The sequence below is a fragment of the Schistocerca americana genome, chromosome 8 (assembly GCF_021461395.2).
Source record: "Schistocerca americana isolate TAMUIC-IGC-003095 chromosome 8, iqSchAmer2.1, whole genome shotgun sequence".
NCBI lineage: Eukaryota > Metazoa > Arthropoda > Insecta > Orthoptera > Acrididae > Schistocerca > Schistocerca americana.
Window position 1 is genome coordinate 201,877,620 of NC_060126.1, and position 23,305 is coordinate 201,900,924.

Sequence of the window (23,305 nt, forward strand, 5' to 3'; positions counted from 1 at the left end):
ACATAATGAAAAAAGATGAAATTCAGTGAAAAAATTGGTTATTTTGGGAGTAGAAAAACATGACAGATGGAAAGAATGATAAGTCATTTAGTGAAACAGAAGTGATGTGTGGTGTTCCCCAAGGAAGCATTAATGAAAAAAGATAAAATTTTTCAAAAAAAGTGGTTATTTTACTTAATAGAAAAACATAAGAGATGGAAAGAATGAAAAGTCATGTAGTGAAACAGAAGTGATACCTCATGTTCCTCAAGTAAGCATTATAGGCGCTCTGCTGTTCTTAATGTTGGATATAGGAGACAATCTGAGCAGTCCTCTTAGATTGTTTGTAGATGATGCTTTTGTTTGCCATCTATTAAAGTCATCAGAAGATCAAAACAAATTGCAAAATGATTTAGACAAGATATCTGTTTAATAAGTAATGGAACACATTTTTTCTGAAAGCTGGTTGGTTTTATTCGGAATTCCCGTGCACCATGTTAATCCTCTTTTGGCTACATAAGCTTATTTTTCAACATAATGTCTGTTCTGTGTGACAGCCTTACGCCACCTTACTGGGAGGGCTTGTACGACTGCATGCTGTCATTCTACTGGTCGACATTGGAGCCAATGTCTTGCTGCATTGATAACCTCCCAACCATCTGCGCACTGCTTCACATGGAGTACAACCTTCATTGGGCCAAACAGATGGAAGTCTGAAGATGCGAGATACGGATTGTAGAGTAGATGAGGAAGTAAAGTACAATAAAGTTTTGTGAGCATCTCTCAGGTGCACAGACATGTCTGAGGCGCACATTCTCATGGAGAAATGGAAGATCATTTACATTTTTATGGTGATGAATACTGCGAAGTCATTTCTTCAGTTTTCTGAAGGTAGCGCTGTAGGAATCACAGCTTTGTACAGCCTGCCGGCACGTGGGAGATCTGACAGGTTTGCTCGACCTCGTTGTGATGATGATAGACACCTCAACCACTGACTCACCATTCTTTAGTTTACTGCCAAGTCTCAGTAGACATTATGCAAGCACCTATAAATATCTGTGATGCTATGGTTTCCTGTCAAAAGAAACTCAATGCAACTCTCTGCTTGGGACACACCCCATTGCAGATGCCAATTTGAAGGTCTTGTGTGGCACCAACACCTTTTGGAACTTCATGAAACTATAGGGACTGAAGCTGGAATATTCCATGATGTCCCACAGCAAATTCAGAATTTCTTAACCAAAATTTGCTAAGGAAAAAGAAACGTGATGCATTATTTATTGAATGCCCCTTATAGCTATTGACCTTGACCAATAAAAAAATGCTAACCCCGAACAGTAAAAAATATGAGGTCCTCCACATACACATGAGTACAGCCCCCTATCCCAGAAAAAGGGGGGGGGGTGGTGGTGATATATTTTGGTTATATGAGTAATCACTCAAATTTAAAGGTTGTTATTCAGATAAATATCTCAGGTTACAATTATGAACAACTTAAATTGAAATCATTATGTAGAAAATGATGTGGGTAAGGCGAAATAGAGACAGAGTTATTTTGGCAGAACACTTAGAAGATGCAACATATCTCCTAAAAAGGCTGCCTATACTATGATTATCTGTTCTCTTCAGGAATATGTCTGCATGGTATGGGATCTTTACCAGACGGGATAGACAGCGGACACTGAAAAAGTTCAAAGAAATGCAGCTCATTGTCTACTATTTTGAAATAGGAGTGAGTGTCATGGGTATGAGTGATATGGTATGTGATTCCATTTTGTTATCAAAACAGCTGAAATGTAGAAGAACTAAACTGGGACCATTGTATTTAATAATAATGTGAGGAGGTTTGTCGATTGTGAAAATAGTCACGAGGACACTGATGATGACATATTTTGCTTTTGTAGACATCTGTGCCACATAAGGAAAATTTAAGAGCACAGGTTCTAGCAACAATCACATTGTTCCCTGAAATGGTTCACTTTACTGTCTGCCCTAAGTGATGTGACATAGGCCATAGGGCAAAACACTAGACTGGAGCTTCTTGATTTCGTACACAAGCATGACATGTTCGGTCCATGTGTGTCCAGTTACATCCAGCAAACATAATAATGCAATCTGAAAACAATCTGGAGGATATTTGGGGAGTGTGGAGTGTGGGTGGGTGGGTATATCATGAGTGGAATTCTTCCTCCTTGTTAACTCATTGCCCTTTGTATCACTCAGTTAGTGATGTAAGAAGAAGAATGCTTTAAATGTGGGGTGAGTCCCCCAACCACCACTGCACCGCCAATTGGTCCCAGGAAAATAGTGGGTCCCACCCTATGATTATGGCTGCTTTACAAGTGAGTATATGAAATTCATCAAGGAAACTTTGCATGGTGTCATTCAGGGCTTAATACTCATGTATCTACATCTACAGCTGTACTCTCAAAGTCACCTTAGGCATGTGGTGAGGGGAGCTTCTGGTAGCACTGTTATTTCCTGCCTTTTCTGTTCCATTCAGAAATGGAATGCGGGAAGGAAGACTGTTGGTAAAGCTTCGTGTGACATCCAATTTCTCTTATTTTCTTGTCATGATCATTTCACGATATTTGTTTTATGCAGTCATTCCACCTTGGGTTTCTCTGAATGGTTACTCTGAGGTATTTTACAGTAGTTACTGTTCCCAATAATATATCCACAATAGGATAATCAACTAATTGTGGATCTCCTTACCTATTTATACACATTACATTACATTTATTTATGTTCAGTGTCATCTGCAGTCTGTGCACCAATTGTTGATTTAGTACTGGTGCCAGATTTGGCCACTGATGTTGAGATGAATTCACAGTTGTACAGTTTCGTGGCTGAACCATGGGCATCTTAATACAACGTGATTTGGCAAGACCCTCTGATGACTAAGGCAGTGACGAAAGTGAGTGCGCATTCCTCTGCCAGTGGTCTTAATGTATCTAAAACTTTCCAGTCGCCGATGTTACTATTCACACCACAACAGATACAGTTGCAACAAAACTATGGCAGGAGCAGATCCGGTAGAATGTAGAGCTGATCCGAACCAGGGCACCTGCCACTCGACCACCTGTGCTGCAAATTTCACTCCCACCCCCATCATTTGCAGTGTTTGATGGCACTCTAGAGCTGTGGGAATACTGTTGTTGTTGTCTTCAGTCCTGAGATTGGTTGCAGCTCTCCATGCTACTCTATCCTGTGCAAGCTTCTTCATCTCCAAGTAGTTACTGCAACCTACATCCTTCTGAATCTGCTTACTATATTCATCTCTTGGTCTCCCTCTACGATTTTTACCCTCCACGCTGCTCTCCAATGCTAAATTTGTGATCCCTTGATGCCTCAGAACATGTCCTACCAACCGGTCCCTTCTTCTTGTCAAGTTGTGCCACAAACTCCTCTTCTCCCCAATTCTGTTCAATACCTCCTCATCAGTTATGTGATCTACCCATCTAATCTTCAGCATTTTTCTGTAGCACCATATTTCAAAAGCTTCTATTCTCTTCTTGTCCAAACTATTTATCGTCCATGTTTCACTTCCATACATGGCTACACTCCATACAAATACTTTCAGAAACGAGTTCCTGACACTTAAATCTATACTCGATGTTAACAAATTTCTCTTCTTCAGAAACGCTTTCCTTGCCATTGCTGGTCTACATTTTGTATCCTCTCTACTTCGACCATCATCAGTTATTTGCTCCCCAAATAGCAAAATTCCTTTACCACTTTAAGTGTCTCATTTCCTAATCTAATTCCCTCGGCATCACCCGACGTCATTCGACTACATTCCATTATCCTTGTTTTGCTTTTGTTGATGTTCATCTTATACCCTCCTTTCAAGACACTGTCCATTCCGTTCAAATGCTCTTCCAAGTCCTTTGCTGTCTCTGACAGAGTTACAATGTCATTGGCGAACCTCAAAGTTTTTATTTCTTCTCCATGGATTTTAATTCCTACTCTGAATTTCTCTTTTCTTTCCTTTACTGCTTGCTCAATATACAAATTGAATAACATCGGGGACAGGCTACAACCCTGTCTCACTCCCTTCCCAACCGCTGCTTCTCTTTCATGACCCTCGACTCTTATAACTGCCATCTGGTTTCTGTACAAATTGTAAATAGCCTTTCGCTCCCTGTATTTTACCCCTGCCATCTTGAGAATTTAAAAGAGAGTATTCCAGTCAACATTGTCGAAAGCTTTCTCTAAGTCTACAAATGCTAGAAACGTAGGTTTGCCTTTCCTTAATCTATTTTCTAAGATAAGTCATAGGGCTGGTATTGCCTCACGTGTTCCAACATTTCTACGGAATCCAAACTGATCTTCCCCGAGGTCGGCTTCTACCAGTTTTTCCATTTGTCTGTAAAGAATTCGCGTTAGTATTTTGCAGCTGTGACTTATTAAACTGATAGTTCGGTAATTTTCACATCTGTCAACACCTGCTTTCTTTGGGATTGAAATTATTATATTCTTCTTGAAGTCTGAGGGAATTTCGCCTGTCTCATACATCTTGCTCACCAGGTGGTAGAGTTTTGTCAGGACTGGCTCTCCCAAGGCCGTCAGTAGTTCTAATGGAATGTTGTCTACTCCTGGGGCCTTGTTTCGACTCAGGTCTTTCAGTGCTCTGTCAAACTCTTCACTCGGTATTGTATCTCCCATTTCATCTTCATCTACATCCTCTTCCATTTCCATAATATTGTCCTCAAGTACATCGCCCTTGTATAGACCCTCTATATACTCCTTCCACCTTTCTGCTTTCCCTTCTTTGCTTAGAACTGGGTTTCCATCTGAACTCTTGATATTCATACAAGTGGTTCTCTTTTCTCCAAAGGTCTCTTTAATTTTCCTGTAGGCAGTATCTATCTTACCCCTAGTGAGTACGCCTCTACATACTTACATTTGTCCTCTATCCATCCCTGCTTAGCCATTTTGCACTTCCTATTGATCTCATTTTTGAGACGTTTGTATTCCTTTTTGCTTGCTTCATTTACTGCATTTTTATATTTTCTCCTTTCATCAATTAAATTCAATATTTCTTCTGTTACCCAAGGATTTCTCCTAGCCCTTGTCTTTTTACCTACTTGATCCTCTGCTGCCTTCACTACTTCATCCCTCAGAGCTACCCATTCTTCTTCTGCTGTATTTCTTTCCCCCATTCCTGTCAATTGTTCCCTTAAGCTCTCCCTGAAACTCTGTACAACCTCTGGTTCTTTCAGTTTATCCAGGTCCCATCTCCTTAAATTCCCACCTTTTTGCAGTTTCTTCAGTTTTAATTTACTACTACAATACCGATCATTTCTACAGCTACCTTACTGTGTTTAACTGCCCCCTTTTAGATGGATGCCCTTTCTGTGGATTTCCTGAGACCATCTAACCTATAAACAGCTAAGTCCCTTTCACATAGCCCCCGGTAACCTGGTAGCTCCTTCCTGTGTGTAGTGGACTCCTGACCTATTATGCAGAACCTGGAAACCTACCACCTGATGCCGCAAGTCAAGAAATCTGCAGCCTACACAGTCACAGAACCGCCCGAGCCTCTGATTCAGACCCTCCACTCAGCTCTGCACCAAAGGATCACAGTCGGTTCTGTCAATGATGCTGCAGATTGTGAACTCCACCTTAATTTTGCAAGCAAGACTGGCAGTCTTTACCATTTCCGTTAACTGGCCAAAACCAGAGAGAATCTCCTCCAATCCAAAGTGACACATGTCATTGGTACCATCATGGGCCACCAAGTGCAGTTGTCTGCACCCTGTACTCTTCGTGGCATCCGGAAGCACCCTTCAGACATCTGGAATGACTCACTCCGGTATGCACACAGAGTGCACACTGTCTTCCTTCGCTCCTTGGCAGCCATGTACCTATTGGGTCCCATTATGTGCCTGATGTTGGCGCTCCCAACTACCAGCAAACCCACCCTCTGTGAATACCCAGACCTTGTGGGCCGAGAAGCTTCCTCTGGAACAGGGTGGATGACGGCATCCGGCTCAGAGACTTCCTCTGGAGCAGGGTGGATGACGGCACCCGACTCGGAGACTTCGTCAGCCACAGATAACACCTGAAATCTATTCGTCAAATGAACTGGGGAGGCCCTATGATTGGCCTCTTGGGAAATCTTTCGCTGCCTGCCAGACTTTGGAATGATCTCCCACTCGACCACGGGTAAGGGATCAACCTCAGTGCAGGCAGTACCTGGGGTGGCCACAGCAGTGGACCAATCAGGGGACACATGGGACATGCTTGATGTCCCTCACATTCCTGCGTCTGACACCCCACAGTGATGCCCGTTGGCAGCAGTGTCAAGCTGTGTGACGGAAGCCAACACAGCCTGGAGCTGTGAGCTAAACGGCAACAACTCAGCTCACATCTGTACACAGCAATGACAGTTCCTATTCACTTGTGAATCACTCCTGTTTGAAGCTCGTAAAAATATGTAGTAAACGAATGGTGTACTCTCCTTATTAGCAGCAGGAACTCGCGGTGCACTCTCTCTTATGGTCTAACCAACACTGGGCTGTTCTAACCAAAGCAAACAAAACCCTGTACGATACAAGGGTCAATACCAGGCTCGGTAACAATGGCAGTACTCTATGCTACACTGTTATTAAAATAAAAGGTTGTGCCTAATAAGCTCTCAAACCAGCAAGAAATTATGAAAATAAACTAATAACTATACGGATAACTGAAAATAAGTCGCTCTTGTTTGAAGCTCATAGTTGTCAGGTTACCAGAAGAGAACGAGGTCCAGGCTATAGCTTTGGAATCTTCCAACTCTGAGTTGAGCATGATTAAAATATTGCCAAAATGTCTGAGATATCAGAAGTGGCACAAAATGCATTTCCAGATTCTCAGTAAATAGTTACGCTCTTCATCACATGTCAACAAGCTAGTCCTCTGGATCCCCCCAGGGGGTCCACAACTCTTTCGTGGATACATGCGTAGCGAGCACGGGACCCCGAGCTAATGTGGCCCTCCTTCCTTTCTGGGCTGCATACCTTCCTTTTCCGCATCCTTCCCTATCCCCAATCTTAACCCCCCCCTCCCCTCACCTCTGGCTCTTTCCTTCCCCTTCTCCCCCTGTGGGAGTATGGTTTGTGCCTACGTCCGGAGACGGACGCTCGTAAATGTAATGCATCCTTCGCCTTCTCTGCTTGTATGTTTTTATCTTTCCTTCGTCCTTCTCTTTTCCTTACCTCTTCTCTTTACCCTTGTCTCTGCTGCGGCGTTTGAGACCTCTCTTCTTTCCGTTCCCTTTCTTTGTTTTTCCCTTTCTCTTTCTTCCTCCCTGTGTGTGCCTGAAGGCCGACCCACGCATTTTCGTGTGTAGCCGGTGACGGGGTAACGCGTAATTCCCCGCCCCGGGTAGACAGGTAGGACACGTACGTACGCCCTGGTAACGGCCAGGCCCAGGGGGGGGGGGGGCGGGGGGGGGGGGGGGTGATTACTCGAGCTGATACCTTCCGAATGTGCCGATTGGGAGGTGTGAACAATCACCTAAGGCGGGAGTGCCCTCAGAGAGGGCCCCCACAAGGGAGAAGCGCACCATCGGAGACGCCGGTAATCATGGGGGATTCTTCCGCAATGGTTTCCTCATCTTCCACTATGTCTGCTCACAAGCGTACGTTCACTGAATCTCAGCCACAGACAGTTCTTCCATCTTTGCTACAGTTCCTTGTTGTTTCTCGGTCTGACGAAGGTCACGACTTCTCCACAGTCAACCCTTTCATTATTCAGAAAGGTGTCGACGCAATTGCAGGTCCTGTAAAGTCTTGTTCCATATTACGGAATGGCACCTTGTTGTTAGAAACAGTCAGTGCCCTCCAGGCACAAAAATTGCTGCATACTTCACTGCTCCACACCTTTCCTGTCCAGGTTGAAGCGCTCCGCACTTTAAATTCCTCACGTGGAGTCGTTTATACACGCTCCCTCGATGGATTGTCTGACGAGTAAATTCAGCACTACCTGTCTGACCAGGGCGTAACGGCTGTTCATAGAGCTATGAAAAGGGTTGACACGAACATTGTTCCAACCCGTACTGTCTTCTTGACGTTTGACAAAGTTCAACTCCCATCGAAAATAAAAGCGGGCTATGAAATAATTTCCGTTCGGCCCTACGTCCCAAACCCTACGCGTTGCTATCGGTGCCAGCGGTTCAATCACACCAGCGAGTCCTGTTCCAACCCGGCCAAATGTGTTACGTGTGGCAAGGATCCCCATGAGGGTGCTTGTCCACCTCCATCCCCTTGTTGCATCAACCACGCCGCTTCCTCTCGAGATTGCCCCATTTTTAAAGACGAAAAGCTCATTCAGGAAATCAGAGTGAAGGAAAAGGTGTCGACCTTTGCTGCTCGAAAATTATTCGCAAGTCGAAAGCCCACTGTGCCTCAGACAGGAAAATACAGCACTGTCCTTGCCTCTCCTTGGCCAACAAAGGAGGTGGCCACGCAGACTTGTGATCTCACCTTTAGTGACACGGTCGTCAGATCGGCCAGCGCAAAGATCGTCCGTTCAACCTCCCCACTTTCGCCTGCTCAATCTATGGCTCACCCTTCATCGGATTCTGCTAAATCTCGATCCCAAAAGTCAGACACCCGGACTTCCAGAAAAGAGCATACTCGTGAAGATTTTTTACGTACCCCAACTTCACAACCATCAGTTCCTCCTTCATCTAAACTTCATGTTTCCAAGAAAGCTAATAAGAAACCCAGTTCCTCTCCTTCTCCGTCACGGCGTGTCTCATCTACAGCACCACCTGGCGGTAACCGCCCTCGGCCATCTTCTGTGTCGCCGAGGCGCACTGCTGGCGGCTGATCGACCGGCCGATCACTGGTGGCAGGAGCTGCTCCTGAACAACCAATGGATCAGGATCTTATACCTTCGGCTGAGTGCCGTTCCACGCTGTCCGTCGCAAGCTCTGAGCAGTCGTTGAGTTGACGGCAACCTTGGTCACATTATTCCATTTTCTGTCCACCCTATGTCCATTATCCATTGGAATATCCGCGGCATTCGAGCCAGTCGGGATGAATTGACGATCCTCCTATGATCCTACTCGCCGGTCATCTTCTGTCTTCAGGAAACAGAGCTGCGTCCCCACGACCGCTTTGTCTTCCCCCATTTTCAGTCAGTCCGATTTGATCTCCCCTCTGTTGAAGGTGCTCCAGCTCATGGAGGACTCATGATTCTTCTCCATAATACTCTCCATTATCACCCAATCCCCTTAAACACTTCCTTCCAAGCAGTCGCTGTTCGTCTTTCCCTTTCTGGATATACCTTCTCTCTTTGTAGTGTATACATTCCATCGTCCACATCAATGGCACGAGCTGATCTCCTTCATCTTCTTGGTCAGCTTCCACTCCCGTATTTGCTAGTTGGGGACTTCAATGGCCACCACCCGCTTTGGGGATCTCCACATCCATGTCCGTGTGGACCCCTATTGCTAGACGTCTTCCACCAAGTGGATCTTGTTTGCCTCAACGCGGGGGACCCTACATTTTTGTCTGCCTCCATGACAAATTTCTCTCATTTGGACCTTTCGGTCGGTACTGTTCCGCTAGCTCGGCGCTTCGAATGGTTCGCCCTTGCTGATACACACTCGAGTGACAACTTTCCATGTGTCCTTCGATTGCAGCCACAACTGCCATAAATGCGCCCGAGACGCTGGAAGTTTGCCCAAGCCGATTGGACACTTTTTTCGTCCCTAGCGACATTCGATGACAGTCACTTTCCTAGCGTCGACGATGAGTTCACTCATATTACAGACATTATTCTTACAGCTGCGGAACGTTCAATACCACACACCTCTGAATTGCCCCAGCGCCCCCCAGTTCCTTGGTGGAACGAGGCATGCCGTGACACAATACGTGAGCGGCGACGTGCTCTTCACGTTTTCCGCCACCATCCCACTTTGGCCAACTGTATCCGCTATAAGCAGTCCCGTGCGCAATGCCGTCGTGTCATCTGCGGTAGCAAGAAGGCCAGCTGGCAATTCTTTACTAGCTCATTTAAAACCTCCCCCCCTCCTCGGAAGTTTGGAGTCGGATTCGACGGTTATCTGGCGCGCCTAGTTTCTCCCCAGTCTCTGGGCTCACTGTCGCGCATGATACGTTAGTGGACCCCGTCGCAATTTCTAACTCTTTGGATCAACACTTTGCTGAGATTTTGAGCTCTTCCAGTTACACGCCAGCGTTTCTCCCAAAGAAATGTGCAACGGAAGTGCAACCTCTTGCTTTCTCCTCTCAAAATCGCGAAAGCTATAATACTGTTTTCTCTATGCGGGAACTCCCAACAAGCACTCTCTTCTTCTCGCTCCTCCGCCCCAGGACCGGATTGTATCCACATCCAAATGTTGCTGCATTTATCAACCCATAGTCTGCATTACCTCCTTCGTCTTTATAATCGAATTTGGACCGACAGTACTTTTCCCAGATGATGGCGGGAAGCTATCGTCGTTCCTGTTCCGAAACCTGGAAAGGACAAACATCTCCCCTCTAGCTATCGCCCCATTTCTCTCACGAGAAGTGTATGTAAGGTTTTGGAGCGTAAGGTGAATTGCCGTATAGCTTGGTGACTGGAGTCCCGCAGTCTTTTAACACCTGCCCAATGCGGATTCCGAAAGCATCGTTCTGCAGTTGACCATCTTGTTGCTCTCTCCACTTATATCATGAACAATTTTCTCCGGAAACACCAAACAGTAGCAATATTTTTTGATCTGGAGAGAGCATACGATGGAGGACAGGCATCCTCCGCACACTGTTCTCTTGGGGCTTTCGAGGTCGGCTGCCACTATTTCTTCGCGAATTTATGGCAGAGCGCACATTTAGAGTGTGGGTGAACACTACTCTCTCCCGTACTTTCTGCCAAGAAAATGGGGTACCCCAGGGCTCCGTGCTAAGTGTTGTACTGTTTGCCATTGCCATAAATCCAATTATGGACTGTCTCCTTCCCGATGTCTCAGGCTCCCTCTTTGTGGACGATTTTGCGATCTACTACAGCTCTCAACGGACCAGCCTTCTTGTACGACGTCTTCAAGGCTGTCTCGATCGCCCCCACTCTTGGAGCATCGAAACAGGCTTCCGCTTTTCTCCCAGTAAGACCGTTTGTGTTAATTTCTTGCGTCGTACGGAGTTTCTTCCACCCTCCTTACATCTAGGACCTGTCAACCTTCCGGTTTCGGACGTCGCTAAATTCTTGGGTCTTATGTTTGGCAGAAAACTGTACTGGTCCTCCCATGTTTCCTATCTTTCGGCTCGCTGTCTGTGATCCCTCAACACCTTCTGTGTCCTGAATGGTACCTCCTGGGGAGCAGACCGAGTGGTCCTTCTCCGCCTCTATCGCGCCTTAGTGCGCTCGAAATTGGACTATGGAAGCATAGTTTACTCCTCTGCTTGGCCGTCTATTCTTCGGCGTCTCGACTCTATCCACCACCATGGATTATATTTAGCATCTGGAGCTTTTTACACCAGCCCTGTGGAAAGCCTTTATGCTGAGACTGCTGAACCTCCGCTGTCCAATCGGCGATCTGTCCTTCTGAGTCGTTATGCTAGCCATCTGTCTTCCATGCCTGCTAATCTGGCCCATGACATTTTCTTCGACGCCTCCTTGGATGTAGGGTATGCAGGCCGCCCTTCCTCCCTACTACCACTGGGAGTCCGCTTCCGTCAACTGCTCCGTTCTCTTTCCTTCCGCTTTCCTAAAACCTTCTTGACAACTTGGGGTACAGCACCGCCTTGACTCCGTCTCCGGACCTGCCTGCTCCGTGACCTTTGTCAGTTTCCCAAGGATGGTACCCCCTTCCCGACCAGTGTTCGGTTTATACTGCGGAGCTTTACGCTGTTCTCCAGGCTGTCCAATACATCTGCCGCCGTCAGTGGATACAGTACGTTATCCGCTCAGATTCTCTCAGCTCTCTCCTCAGTCTCCAAGCTCTCTACCCTGTCCACCCTCTGGTCCACCGGATTCAGGACTGACTGCGCTTGCTCGACTTGGGGGGCATCTCGGTGGCGTTCCTCTGGCTCCCAGGACACGTTGGTATCTGTGGAAATGAGGCGGCCGATATAGCGGCCAAGGCTGCAGTCTCTCTTCTTCGGCCAGCTATTCGATCTACGGAGTGTTTTATGTCGTCGTGTTGTTCTTTTATGGCACGCACATTAGTCGACACTTCCCCATAATAAATTGCAGGACGTGAAAGCTCTTCCCTGTGGTTGGACCTCTTCCTCCTGAACGCATCGTCGGGAGGAGGTAATTTTAACTAGACTCCGGATAGGGCACTGAGGAGGAGGAGGAGGAGATTAGTGTTTAACGTCCCGTCGACAACGAGGTCATTAGAGATGGAGCGCAAGCTCGGGTGAGGGAAGGATGGGGAAGGAAATCGGCCGTGCCCTTTCAAAGGAACCATCCCAGCATTTGCCTGAAGCGATTTAGGGAAATCACGGAAAACCTAAATCAGGATGGCCGGAGACGGGATTGAACCATCGTCCTCCCGAGGATAGGGCACTGTCTTTTTAGCCATCAACATCTTTTAAGCGGCGATCCTCCCCCCACTCTGTCCCCACTGCTCTCAGCTGTGGATGGTAAGACACCTTTTAATTGAGTGCCCCTATTTTACTCCGTTACGCGCCCGTCTACAGCTGTCGCCTGATATATCGTCCATTTTAGCAGGTGACATGCGCTCGGCCTATCGTGTTCTCGAGTTTATTAGTGCCAGTGAGATGACGTCAGTCATTTGAGGCTCTTTTTGGGGACAACCAACCCCTTTCTGTAGTGGATTTTTAAGCTTTCCTTCTGCTTTTAGTTTCTCCAATTTTTTGAGTTTCGTTCCCATTGCTGCTGGTGTCTATCTTTGTTTTTTACCATTTCCTAAGTCACAGACCGGGCACTAATGACCATAGCAGTTTTGCGCCAAAAAAAAAAAAAAAAATAGTTCTCTGGGTGACACTCAGGGTGTCAGTCCTGTGCAAGAAAACATTTCTCTCTCCCAAGTAGATTTCAGTGGAATTAGTAAATAGATACAACCTAGTTGGGCATCTCAACATTGATCGTAAGAAAAGTTTTCCCTTAGTGTTGGGTTAAACCCCATTGATGCTTAAGTCTTGTCCAGACTGTTTGGCATGTCACAAGCATTGCCATTGCCCATGGTTTTTTGACAAATGCTACTACGCCTGTTACAGCATGGGCGTTTGACAGCAGTGTGCTAGACCAGGAAAACAGCACTGGGTGCTAATGCCGCAGTGTTTGCCAATGTACTGTTGATGGCAGAACCTGACCATGCATTGGTGTTTGCTTTAACTTCCATCTTGGCAAAACCCACCCAAGTGCCTAATAAATTCCTGATTGGGTATCAATGATATTACGACCGAATTCCAGGTGGGTAAGAGGCACTAGTTACTCTGATTAACCAGGAAACATACCAGTGTTTTGGCTCCCCATCTGCAGCCATTGCCGCACCACAGCTTATTTCATATAGCCAACAAAAGATCCTTTTGTGATGACAATTTACTGTGTAGACATAATGTAGAATGGCAAATCAGTTTGATGGCTGTAGGTCACTGTTGGCTGTAAATAGTTTCAGTTTACATGTGTTTTCTGTATTTGGTTTCCAACTATTGGATGAGGTGAACCTGGTGACCAGCTTGGTACTTTTCCAGGATTTAGAATCATTACAGAATTATAAGCAGTTATCCCGATCAGTGTTGGGCAGGGCCAAAGACTTTGAGGTGCATATTTCACTCAAGCAGTGCACTGTGTTGAAATTTTGTCATGCATGGCCATTCACAACAGAGTTACACAGGTTACTGGAATTGGATGCAGTTGTGCTCATCTTGGCTAGTCAGTAGGTGACACCCATGGTCAGTGTAAAGAAAGCAAAGGGGTCCAATAGGATTTGCAGTGCTTTTAAAGCCATTATTAACACACCAAGAAAGAATGAGACTTACACAATCCCTCAGTCAGAGGAACGTTTAGCAAAGTTAGAGGGGGGCAATGTTTCTCAAAGATCGGCACAAAGAACACATACACGCAGTTATCTCTAGATGCAGACATGCAGAAAATTCTGGTAGTGGAATATATGTTTTGGTATGTATCAATACAAGAAGTTGCCTTCTGAGGTAGCTTCAACACCATGAATTTTCCAAAGCTACACAGGGCAGCTAAGTTGCGACATTTCAATTTGGATTGGATTATCTGCACAGTATTTGGGGCATGTATTAAGCAACAAAAGGATCACACGATTAGCAGAGCACATTGAAGCAGTCGAGAAGCTGCTGGTCCCTAAAAACTTAGGAATTCCAGTGTCTTCTGGGGAAAATGAAGTATTACACAAAGTCTGTTTCCCAGGCATATTACCTCATACACCCAGTGGACCATTTGACGAAGAAAGGTGTTCCATCATTGGGTCTCCTGAGTGTCGCAAACCATTCTTGCAGTTGGAAACATGCCTGACATTATACCACGTTTAGTAGTGTTCACACTGGGCAGGCTTCTGACCTTTGCTGCCAATACACCCAATAAGGGATTGAGGCTATCCTCTTGCATAAGACTACTGATAGTAGAAAGCAATCAATAGCTTTTGCACTTAAGACAGTCTCACAGGTGCAGTAAAATTATTCACAAATTGAGCTGGTGGTGTTGGCCGTTGCGTATGGTATTAAAAAATTGCCCATTTTCCTTTGTGGGAATAAGCTCGAGTTACTTACAGACTACAAACTCCTTGTTTCTCTCTTTGCTCCACATTCTCACCTTCTAGACAAAATGGCCCAGTGCATGCAACATTGCTCTTTGGTCTAGAGCAGTTACCATTATGACATTTACTTTCGGTCCACTGCACAGCATGCAAATACCAATGTACTATCTGATATGTCTGCGTAAGCTGAAGAAACTAACGATCAAAGTCCGAAAACAATTAATTGGACTGTTCAATTAACCAAAACAAATGCTCCAAGTCTAACACCAGCACAAAACAGTGATCCATCTTCGAATCACAACTACATACAAGAATAAGATAGAAAACAACTGAAATAATTTCCTACTAGTCTCTGCCAGAGACTTCTCTGATATACCAGGCCTAATCCAGAGATAAGTGAGAAGATCCAAGCCGGGCTGCCGGGGCGGCAGCTATCCAAGTCTGTTGGCGGTCGATGAATTGCCGATGTGTGGCCGAGCGCCGGCCTTTATAGCGCTTCAGCAGATGAGTTCTCAGAACTAATTTCCATCATGTGGTTTGACGTGTGAAAATAGTTCCGGGATCTGCAGCGACCTCTTCCTTATGTTTATGTGGGCCGGTAGTGGCCCCTGGTGGCTGCTGGTGTCTTTGCTGTGTTGTTGTTGTCGTGGTTGTTGCTGTGGCCGTTTACCAATGTTGCCTGTCGGTTGTGTAGTGCTTTGGTGTGCCTGCGAGGTGGGCAACCCGCGGCTGCAGGCTGTCAGTTTGGTTGCTGATACTCTAGGCGCTGTGATGTCTGGTGGAGAAGGCCACAGCACTATCATGGCTCCCCATTGGCTCCAGTGTTGAATTTGACCATCTGGAAGCAGTGTATTTTGCCCTAGATGAGATTCTGCAGCACATCTGGCAAAGATATCCCAATACTGCTTGCAAAATTGTAGTGGCTACTAGCTAGGACACCCTCCAGAATAGAATTGTGTCAGTTGTGAAAAGTGGTTGGCCAGAGTGTCTCCCAAAATATAATGCTGCAGTTGCTACACATTTCACCATGGGAATACTGAAGATGAAAACTTTAGCTCAGCACTACATTTATTGACCAAGGATAGACACTGCATTTGAGCATGCTGTGTGTATGTGTTAGCCTTGTGCTTGTGACCAGGCATCACCAGCATAAAGCTTTTCCCCATAGCCCTGTGCTGAGCAGGGTGCACATTGACCTTACTGGCTGTTTCTGGGTTGCAGTGTAGTTGTTGACGGTGGATGTGCTCTCTTATTTTGCCCATATGGTGTAAGTTTGTGTGTTTAACTGGAAGCCAGGTATGGGAACCAGCCACAACTGGTACCAAATGTTCCTCATCACGGCCATGCAGGAACACCTGATCAGTTACTGAAACCAGTTGCTGCCGCAACATACATAGGAGCCATCCCTACTCCTTGAGCCAATGCAGAGGACTTCCAGCCCCACCACTTTCAGCAACATGCTCTCAGGCCACCCCCGTGGACTGCTGATACTCCCTGGTTCACACCCTGGACACGGCTACAGTGCTGTTACAACCTGTGTCTATGCCATCTCTACCACCAGCAGCATGTGTCTATGCTATCTTTACCACCACCACCACCACCTCCAGCAGCAGCAGCAGCCACCGCCGACGGAACTGGCGGACTGTCAACCCATGGATGATGAACCATTTCCTCCAACACTGAACCGACAGACAGTGTCAATTCCTCAACAGCTGCAACCTCAAGTGGACCAGCTCAGTGAATGAACAAGACACTATGTGGATGAAAACAATAGACATTGACATGCCATTAGAGCCACTGGCAGGACTACCTGTACAGCACTCTGCCTTGCACCAGTAGATGAGGCACAAGTCTGATTATTTATGACTCTATGGAACCATTAAATTGATTTAGTATTGTTGCCAGATTTGAACATTGATATTGAGATGAATGCAACAGTACTGGTCATCCAGAACAGTAGGATTTTGTAGCCACACTGTGGTGGCATGAACACCACATGAGTTGGCAAGATCCCCTTGTGGTGTAGGCAACGAGGCAAATGAGTATGCACTACTTACAAGTTGTGTTGATGTAGCCAACAAGTAATCAAGGATATTATGTGTGTGCAAGAGGTAGTACCGCAATATCATTTTCAAAAACTCAGTGAGAAGTAGAACCAATTTCAAATGAATCAGCTAAGTAAACATTTCACTGAGAAAATTGTGGGATAATGAGAGTGCTTTTGATCATACTTCTCAATTGGGAGGATAGCTAACCGTCACATTTCTAATGAGGGATTCAGCACAGGACTCATTGCTCTGTTGACATGTGAAACTGCACCAGTGAGATAAGCCTTGTAAGGAAGCAGCCCAAGCTGTGCACATTTGATCAGACTGTTTGCTGTACTGATTAAATTTTGGACTTGCGGCTACTGTGTGTGTTTGCTGGCTTTCATGGTTAGCAAATCACAGGTTATAGAAAAAGACAAGCTACTTGGTTGTACTAATAGGTGTAAGTTCTACGCCAGTTTATATAACAAGCTACTGAAGTGAAGAAGTAAAGCTCTTCAATGAGATGGATCCATGATACCACTTGCTTGCAGTGCAGCAGGAGTTATTGTAGCTATTCTGCCTACAACTCACCACATTCCTTGAAACTGCTAAGTGTTATCATCAGAGTATTTCATTGTTTCTGCTGCTGCAGTAATTTTATCAACAGATTCTATTACATTAGTTGCTGTTGCTGCATTAGCTACTATTTCCAGAGTTCCATGAATACTGGATTCATGAACATTTGTCCCTTTGAGTTTGTTTTTTCTTGACAAATTTGGTGTTTTGCCCTTACACCAAAATACTATGGTCTGTTAATGCGGTTAGTGCTGCATAGCTGAGACATAGTACTTGGTTTGCAAGCAGTGATGTTCAGTAAGAGAACTTCGTTGCAGAACGAAAACCAGTTTGAATAGCAAAAATTACTGAGAGCCGTAAAAACACAGCAACTGATTTGTTGCTTTGTGGCCACACGGTTTACAGTGTACTGTGAGTAACCAATGTAGCCCCACCATGTGCTTAGAGCACTGTTTCCAGGCTGAGTAAGTGCTTGTCTATTTGACAACAGATTTGTCTCTAACCATCTGGGTAGATGCACGTACTTTCATGCTGCTCTAGGGATTCGGAAACATGCACCAGCCTCGTATCAAATATTGCCTGTGGATCAACAGTGATGGCTGGTGTTCCAACCAGCTTGAATGTGGTTTTTAAGGAGTTTCTCACATCCATCTAGGTGAATACTGGGTAGGTACCCTTGTCCTACCCAAATTACGTGATTCACAGTCATTTAGGAAATGAAAGGCGTCTGGCTACCCTCCACCACTAACAATGCCAAATCCGAAAATCCACATGCTGACACTGTGGTGATGGAGGTAAAGGCCAGGAAAAAAAAGTAGACAGCAAGTTTGTCTCTGACCTGCTGTGGAGGTCAATCTCTTGTAATACTAAAAACACTGAGTTCCAAAATCCCTTTTCTTCAAATGACTCATTTCATAATACAGTTTATTTTTCAATGTTACTAACTGACCACCATCATTACTATGTATGATTGCTACCTTTAGACAGAGTGACAGGTGCTAATGCTTTCCTCCTTCAAATTACAAAATTTGTTCTCAGAGTATAAGGATTTCTTTAATTGTATTGATACAGTAAAGAATGTTACATTGATAAAGTGGCTGCCATCTTCTCACGGGTGCTGGGCATGTGCAAAAAGATTGCATTGTTCACATCTGCGAAGGTCTCAATCAAATGTAAATAAATAGAGTGAAACATAAACACTGTAAAAACATTAAATTGTCAAACTACAAATATGTACTAGCTGTCAGATAGGCAAAAGACATAACAGTATCCCCAACAGAAGTTTGTGATATTACAGAAATTGGCACAAAAAGATTTATTGCACATCCAATTTTCAGTGATCATTTGTTACAAAAATTCTATGTTTCTACAATTTGATAAAAATTATTTACATTGGTTAGGTAATTTACTGATTTTTGTGTGTGTTAGACACAGAGTTGTAAACAACGTATGTTATAATTAAAACTCGAGATAAAATATGAAATGTGAACTTCCATTGACCTCCGCTGTGCAGATTTACCTTACATCTGAAGAAAATTATTGTGAAACATGCAAATATTTGGCAGGTACGCTTCCTCCTGCAAAATGGTGCACGACCATCTATAAATCACCCGGGGAACAGTGCACTGGCCTGCGTATTGAGGCATGTGCGTGACTGGGAGTTCCGCTATGAGCTGCTAAATATGCTGTTGCAAGAGGGAGGAAATCCAAATGTCGTTGGCCGTGATGGATCAGTACCACTTATGGTCTGCCTTGTTCCTCTCATCAACAAAGATCCACTCCATCATTTCACACACACTATGAAGGTAAGTATTGCACAGCCCAGGTTACTGGCTGCAGAACTATAGAGTATGCTTTATGTATACCTAAGTGTTTGTTAAAAAATTGTAATTACAAAAAGAATCACACTTGCTGGAGTGATCAGCATAATTTCATCAAGAATTGTTCTTTGCATTACTGCTATTCATACTTAGATTCCTGGGTAAAAACTATGGAAGACCTCAACAAACCATTGGAAATAACCAGAGTAGCTTCGGCTCACGTAATTCATTCATTTCTTCGTTAACTGACACTTTGTGTTCCACAAATACCATCATGAAGGAAAGCTTTCATGAATATGGAAGTACGTAAGATATAGTAACAGACAGAAACAACAGGTGCTGGCTACATCTGTGAAGTTTACTGACAAATAATCATTCATGTAGAGTGATAATGTCATTAGAGCAATTTTATGAGTCTCATAGCTTCATAAATGAAATTATTCAAGTCTTCAATAAGACTGGCACTGTTACAGTTACTGTTTCCAAAATACTGTTGTTTGTCATAGAGTGTAAAGTATAATCTCAATTTGCACCCTAAGTATATTGGTATGATTTCCTGAGTGAATATTTTTTTTCTTTTGTTTATGCACTGTAGCTCCATGGAAGACTTATGTCTCCAATCATCCAACTTTATTCTAAATAACATTATTAATCTTAATGAAAGAGTGTTGTGAATGCTGACTCATTTTTGCTGTGTGATGCAATTTTGAATTATTCTTTTTCATTTACTCTTCGTTAACAATAAATGTGCCCATCGAAATTTTGGAGACATAAGTTTCTTGAATTGTATATTTTCAGAAAACGATTGCCTTCCAAAGACAAAATGTCTTGTACTTGTGTGGAAATATACTGCTTTCGAGATTATCATTTTCGAGCAGTTCAGCTTATTTGATTCTTTTCAAAATACAAATGTGTGCTTTACAGGTATGCTACCTGAATTGTGTACGGATCCTCTGTAAGCATGGTGCAAATCCAAATTGCACATCTCGCAGCAATTTAACACCAATGCACGTGCTTGTATTCACTGCCAGTGAGAGCATAGCTTTGAACCGAGAAGAGGAGAAAGCACAAAACTTTGAATTTATTAGGAACTTGCTGGTTCTGCTTCTCCAGTATGGGCTTGATCCCAATGTACAATTCTCACAACGCACGCAACACATCCTTCAGTCATTGTCAGATATGGTAAGTATGCATGCCATTCATGAGTACACGAATGCAAGAAAATGCAGAAAGCTTTTGGTTTTATTTAATCAGCACAGTCACATAATGCACTATGTTTCTCTTCATTTATTCATCCACCTATTTATCCATTGTGTTCTGTAGATCTCATGGTGAAGAAAAAACTGCAGGGATGTGAATCAGCTCAAGGTATTCATTAACAAATTAAAGCAATTGATTGAAACTGCGTTAATCATTAACTATCTGAAGTTACTGTAATGTGTTTGTACGTACTCAAACTAAATCCATCATGCCAAACCTCCCAGGAGAAGTGCTACTTTAAAGGAACAAAAGAGACTGTTGCTTCATCAGTTGTAGTAAACACCCACCTGTTATTATCTGCTGCTATTTGAATATCTAAATCACCACTCTGATATTTATCAAAGTACAGGAGTTAGCCACGTGCCCTAAGGTAGAGGGCTTTTCATAGAGCACGGCGCTATATGTCATGTGGCTTACAGACTAATCATTGAATGTAGATAGTCAAATAATTTGTTTGCAGGGGCTCAGTCTACATGGAATTTTGTTGTTACAGTTTTGTGTATTGTGGCTGTGTAAATCACAGTTCAACTGAAACTGACTTTTATTTTTAACAACAAATATAATTTAAAAGCAAATGTACTGAGAATTTCTTTGAAGACATGTCTCCAAGATGTGCAATGTTTACTTGACTCAGTACTCCTGCTGCCCAGTTTTGCTTAATTAATCCATTCTTTACTTTAGATGCATTGTCTGAGAATGTTATATCAGTAACAACAGGTACTAAAACTATACAGTATACACAAGCACACTAATCTGAAATCAACATGTTGAGAGATACTTCTGAGTGAAAAACAGGTCAAATAGGACTTCTTGAATAGTTTATCTGTGTGCTGACTGCGTTTTAACTTATTAGTCTAATGAATATTTAATTTGGAATTTCTGGTTACTGCATGACCATTTATGTTTATTTCAGATATCAGTGGGTCATTTACTTGAAACTATTAATTAGAGACTACTTGAGATTAAGATACAATTGTTTGTTGTAAACCACTTGGAGGAAGCTCATTTATTTTGTGGACTGTGTCCAGTATGAATGAGAATTTGTGGCCTTAGCGAGCTTCTGTCATCAAGAAATATTATGAGGCAGTTTTTCTGCAGTTTTTTGAAAGTTGTTGTTATGTCATTTATGTGGGTTATGACAGTAGCAGATGAAGCAATGAATCTTGTGGGACTCCACATTTTATGTTCTCTCATTCTGAGTTTAGTTTTATTCCTGTGTTGCAGTTTGACACTTCGAACTACATTTTTTTTTGTTATTAAGGTAATACTTCATAAGACTCATCAGTATATCTGTGAGCATTAGCACACCAGTTCTGGGATTTGGGAAATCACGCTGGCCCCGTATCAAGTCTGGCCCCGGACCAAATCCATCTGGGGGATTAACAACAAGGGCTGGTGTGCTGGCAAGCATGGATGTGGTTTTCAGGCAGTTTCCCACATCCAAATACATGAATACTGGCTGGCACCCAAATCTCACCTCAGTTATATGATTTACAAACATTTCAAAAATGTTCTCATACTTTCACTTGGGCTAGAGCTAAAAGCAGACAGATGGGGTACACAAATTCCCCATTCCCATGGGGTAGAGGGTGGGGGAGAGGGAGGGTGACAGGAAGGGACGGGGACAGTAAAAAGAAGATGAAGGTGAGAATTAATAGAGAATCCGTTAGAAAAGGCAGACTGAAAGGCAATTATCAGGGTGTATACGACCCGGGACAACCGGGAAATCCGGGAAAAACCCGGGAATTCTTTCATCCGGGAGAAAACCGGGAAAAACCCGGGAATTTTTCGGAATTCCGGGGATTTTTCATTGTTTTAGCTTTCAGTTAAATTTTTGTAATTTTGACTGCAGAATTAATTCTCTAGCATAGAATGTTATTGTATCCTGCTACTAGAGAATGATACTGCAGCAATAAAATATAAACGAGGGGAAAAAAATAAAACTTTAGTGGCAAAGGAAATGTGCAATTTACGACAACAAAACACCATGCACGCACAAGTGTCTGCAGATAGCAAAAGTATGTCAAAGGCCATAGGGCACAGACTGTAATTCTTCGTAACAATAAACTGCTTGCTATGAGCATGACGTCACAACTGTTCATATTAGGTTCGTTTGACCAGTTGCCAGCGGTCTGTTGCGCATGCGCATTTGACTCTCGTATAAGCAGTACCTCCTCCCGCTTCCCACTACTTGAAGTTTGGCTGTTAGCTGTATCGGTAGTAGCAGCAGTATGCAACCAGATGCAATGAGAAAAAATTTTCTTGCGCGCCCTAGCTGCCAGATTCGCGCTTGCACAGAGTGGGGAGGGGGTTAGTCCCCACGTGACCCGTGTTTACGTTAAGTGATTTCGCCGCTTCTCTTCGTGTACAGCTCCCACGTCAAATGAAAACAAAACGGATTTCTGTTGCCGGGAGCTATCAAGTGAATTGAAATACATTCACATAATTACGGAGGGCAAAAACATATTATTGATTTCAGTTTTCTGATTTTATTTTCTTTCCAAGTTAGTAGCAGGCAAGCATTAATCGCCTTGCAGAAGAATGAAGTTATTTTTGCAAGTTTGCTAAAGAAATTCCGCTGAGGCAATCATTTTATTTGAAACGAAGTGTTTCATTCTACAGTATTGGCTAGTTCCAACTGTTCGATGAATTTCAAGTGCACGTTATCATCTTCTGCCATGTATGGCATTATACCATGATAATGAACCAAACATGAGATCGTAGAGTACTGGTACTCCAAGAAAATTTACATCCCAAAAACCACACTGAAAAGCTTAATATCAGATGGAACCTACTTCATTGTGAATCTGGAAAAAGCCAATTAGCACTTCAAGCCGAATTATGCATTTAGTACGGTTTACGAAATTTCGATGCTCTTAGGAGTATCCTCTGATGCCCTGTTTCTTTTATGGTGTAATGTAAGCTCTCTTAGTGCTTTATACACACGAACATGC

The 23,305-nt window shown here is 43.9% G+C and overlaps 1 protein-coding gene across 2 annotated transcripts in view; it reads left to right on the forward strand.

Moving 5' to 3' along the window:
- The window catches only part of LOC124545265 (ankyrin-1), a 150,180-nt gene that overhangs the window by 89,684 nt on the left and 37,191 nt on the right, over window positions 1–23,305 (forward strand). For both annotated transcript variants that reach the window (XM_047124146.1, XM_047124147.1), the window contains exons 7-8: window positions 18,837–19,076; window positions 20,016–20,273. In XM_047124146.1, the coding sequence (XP_046980102.1) occupies window positions 18,837–19,076; window positions 20,016–20,273 (498 nt within the window). The remainder of the gene's footprint in view (window positions 1–18,836; window positions 19,077–20,015; window positions 20,274–23,305) is intronic.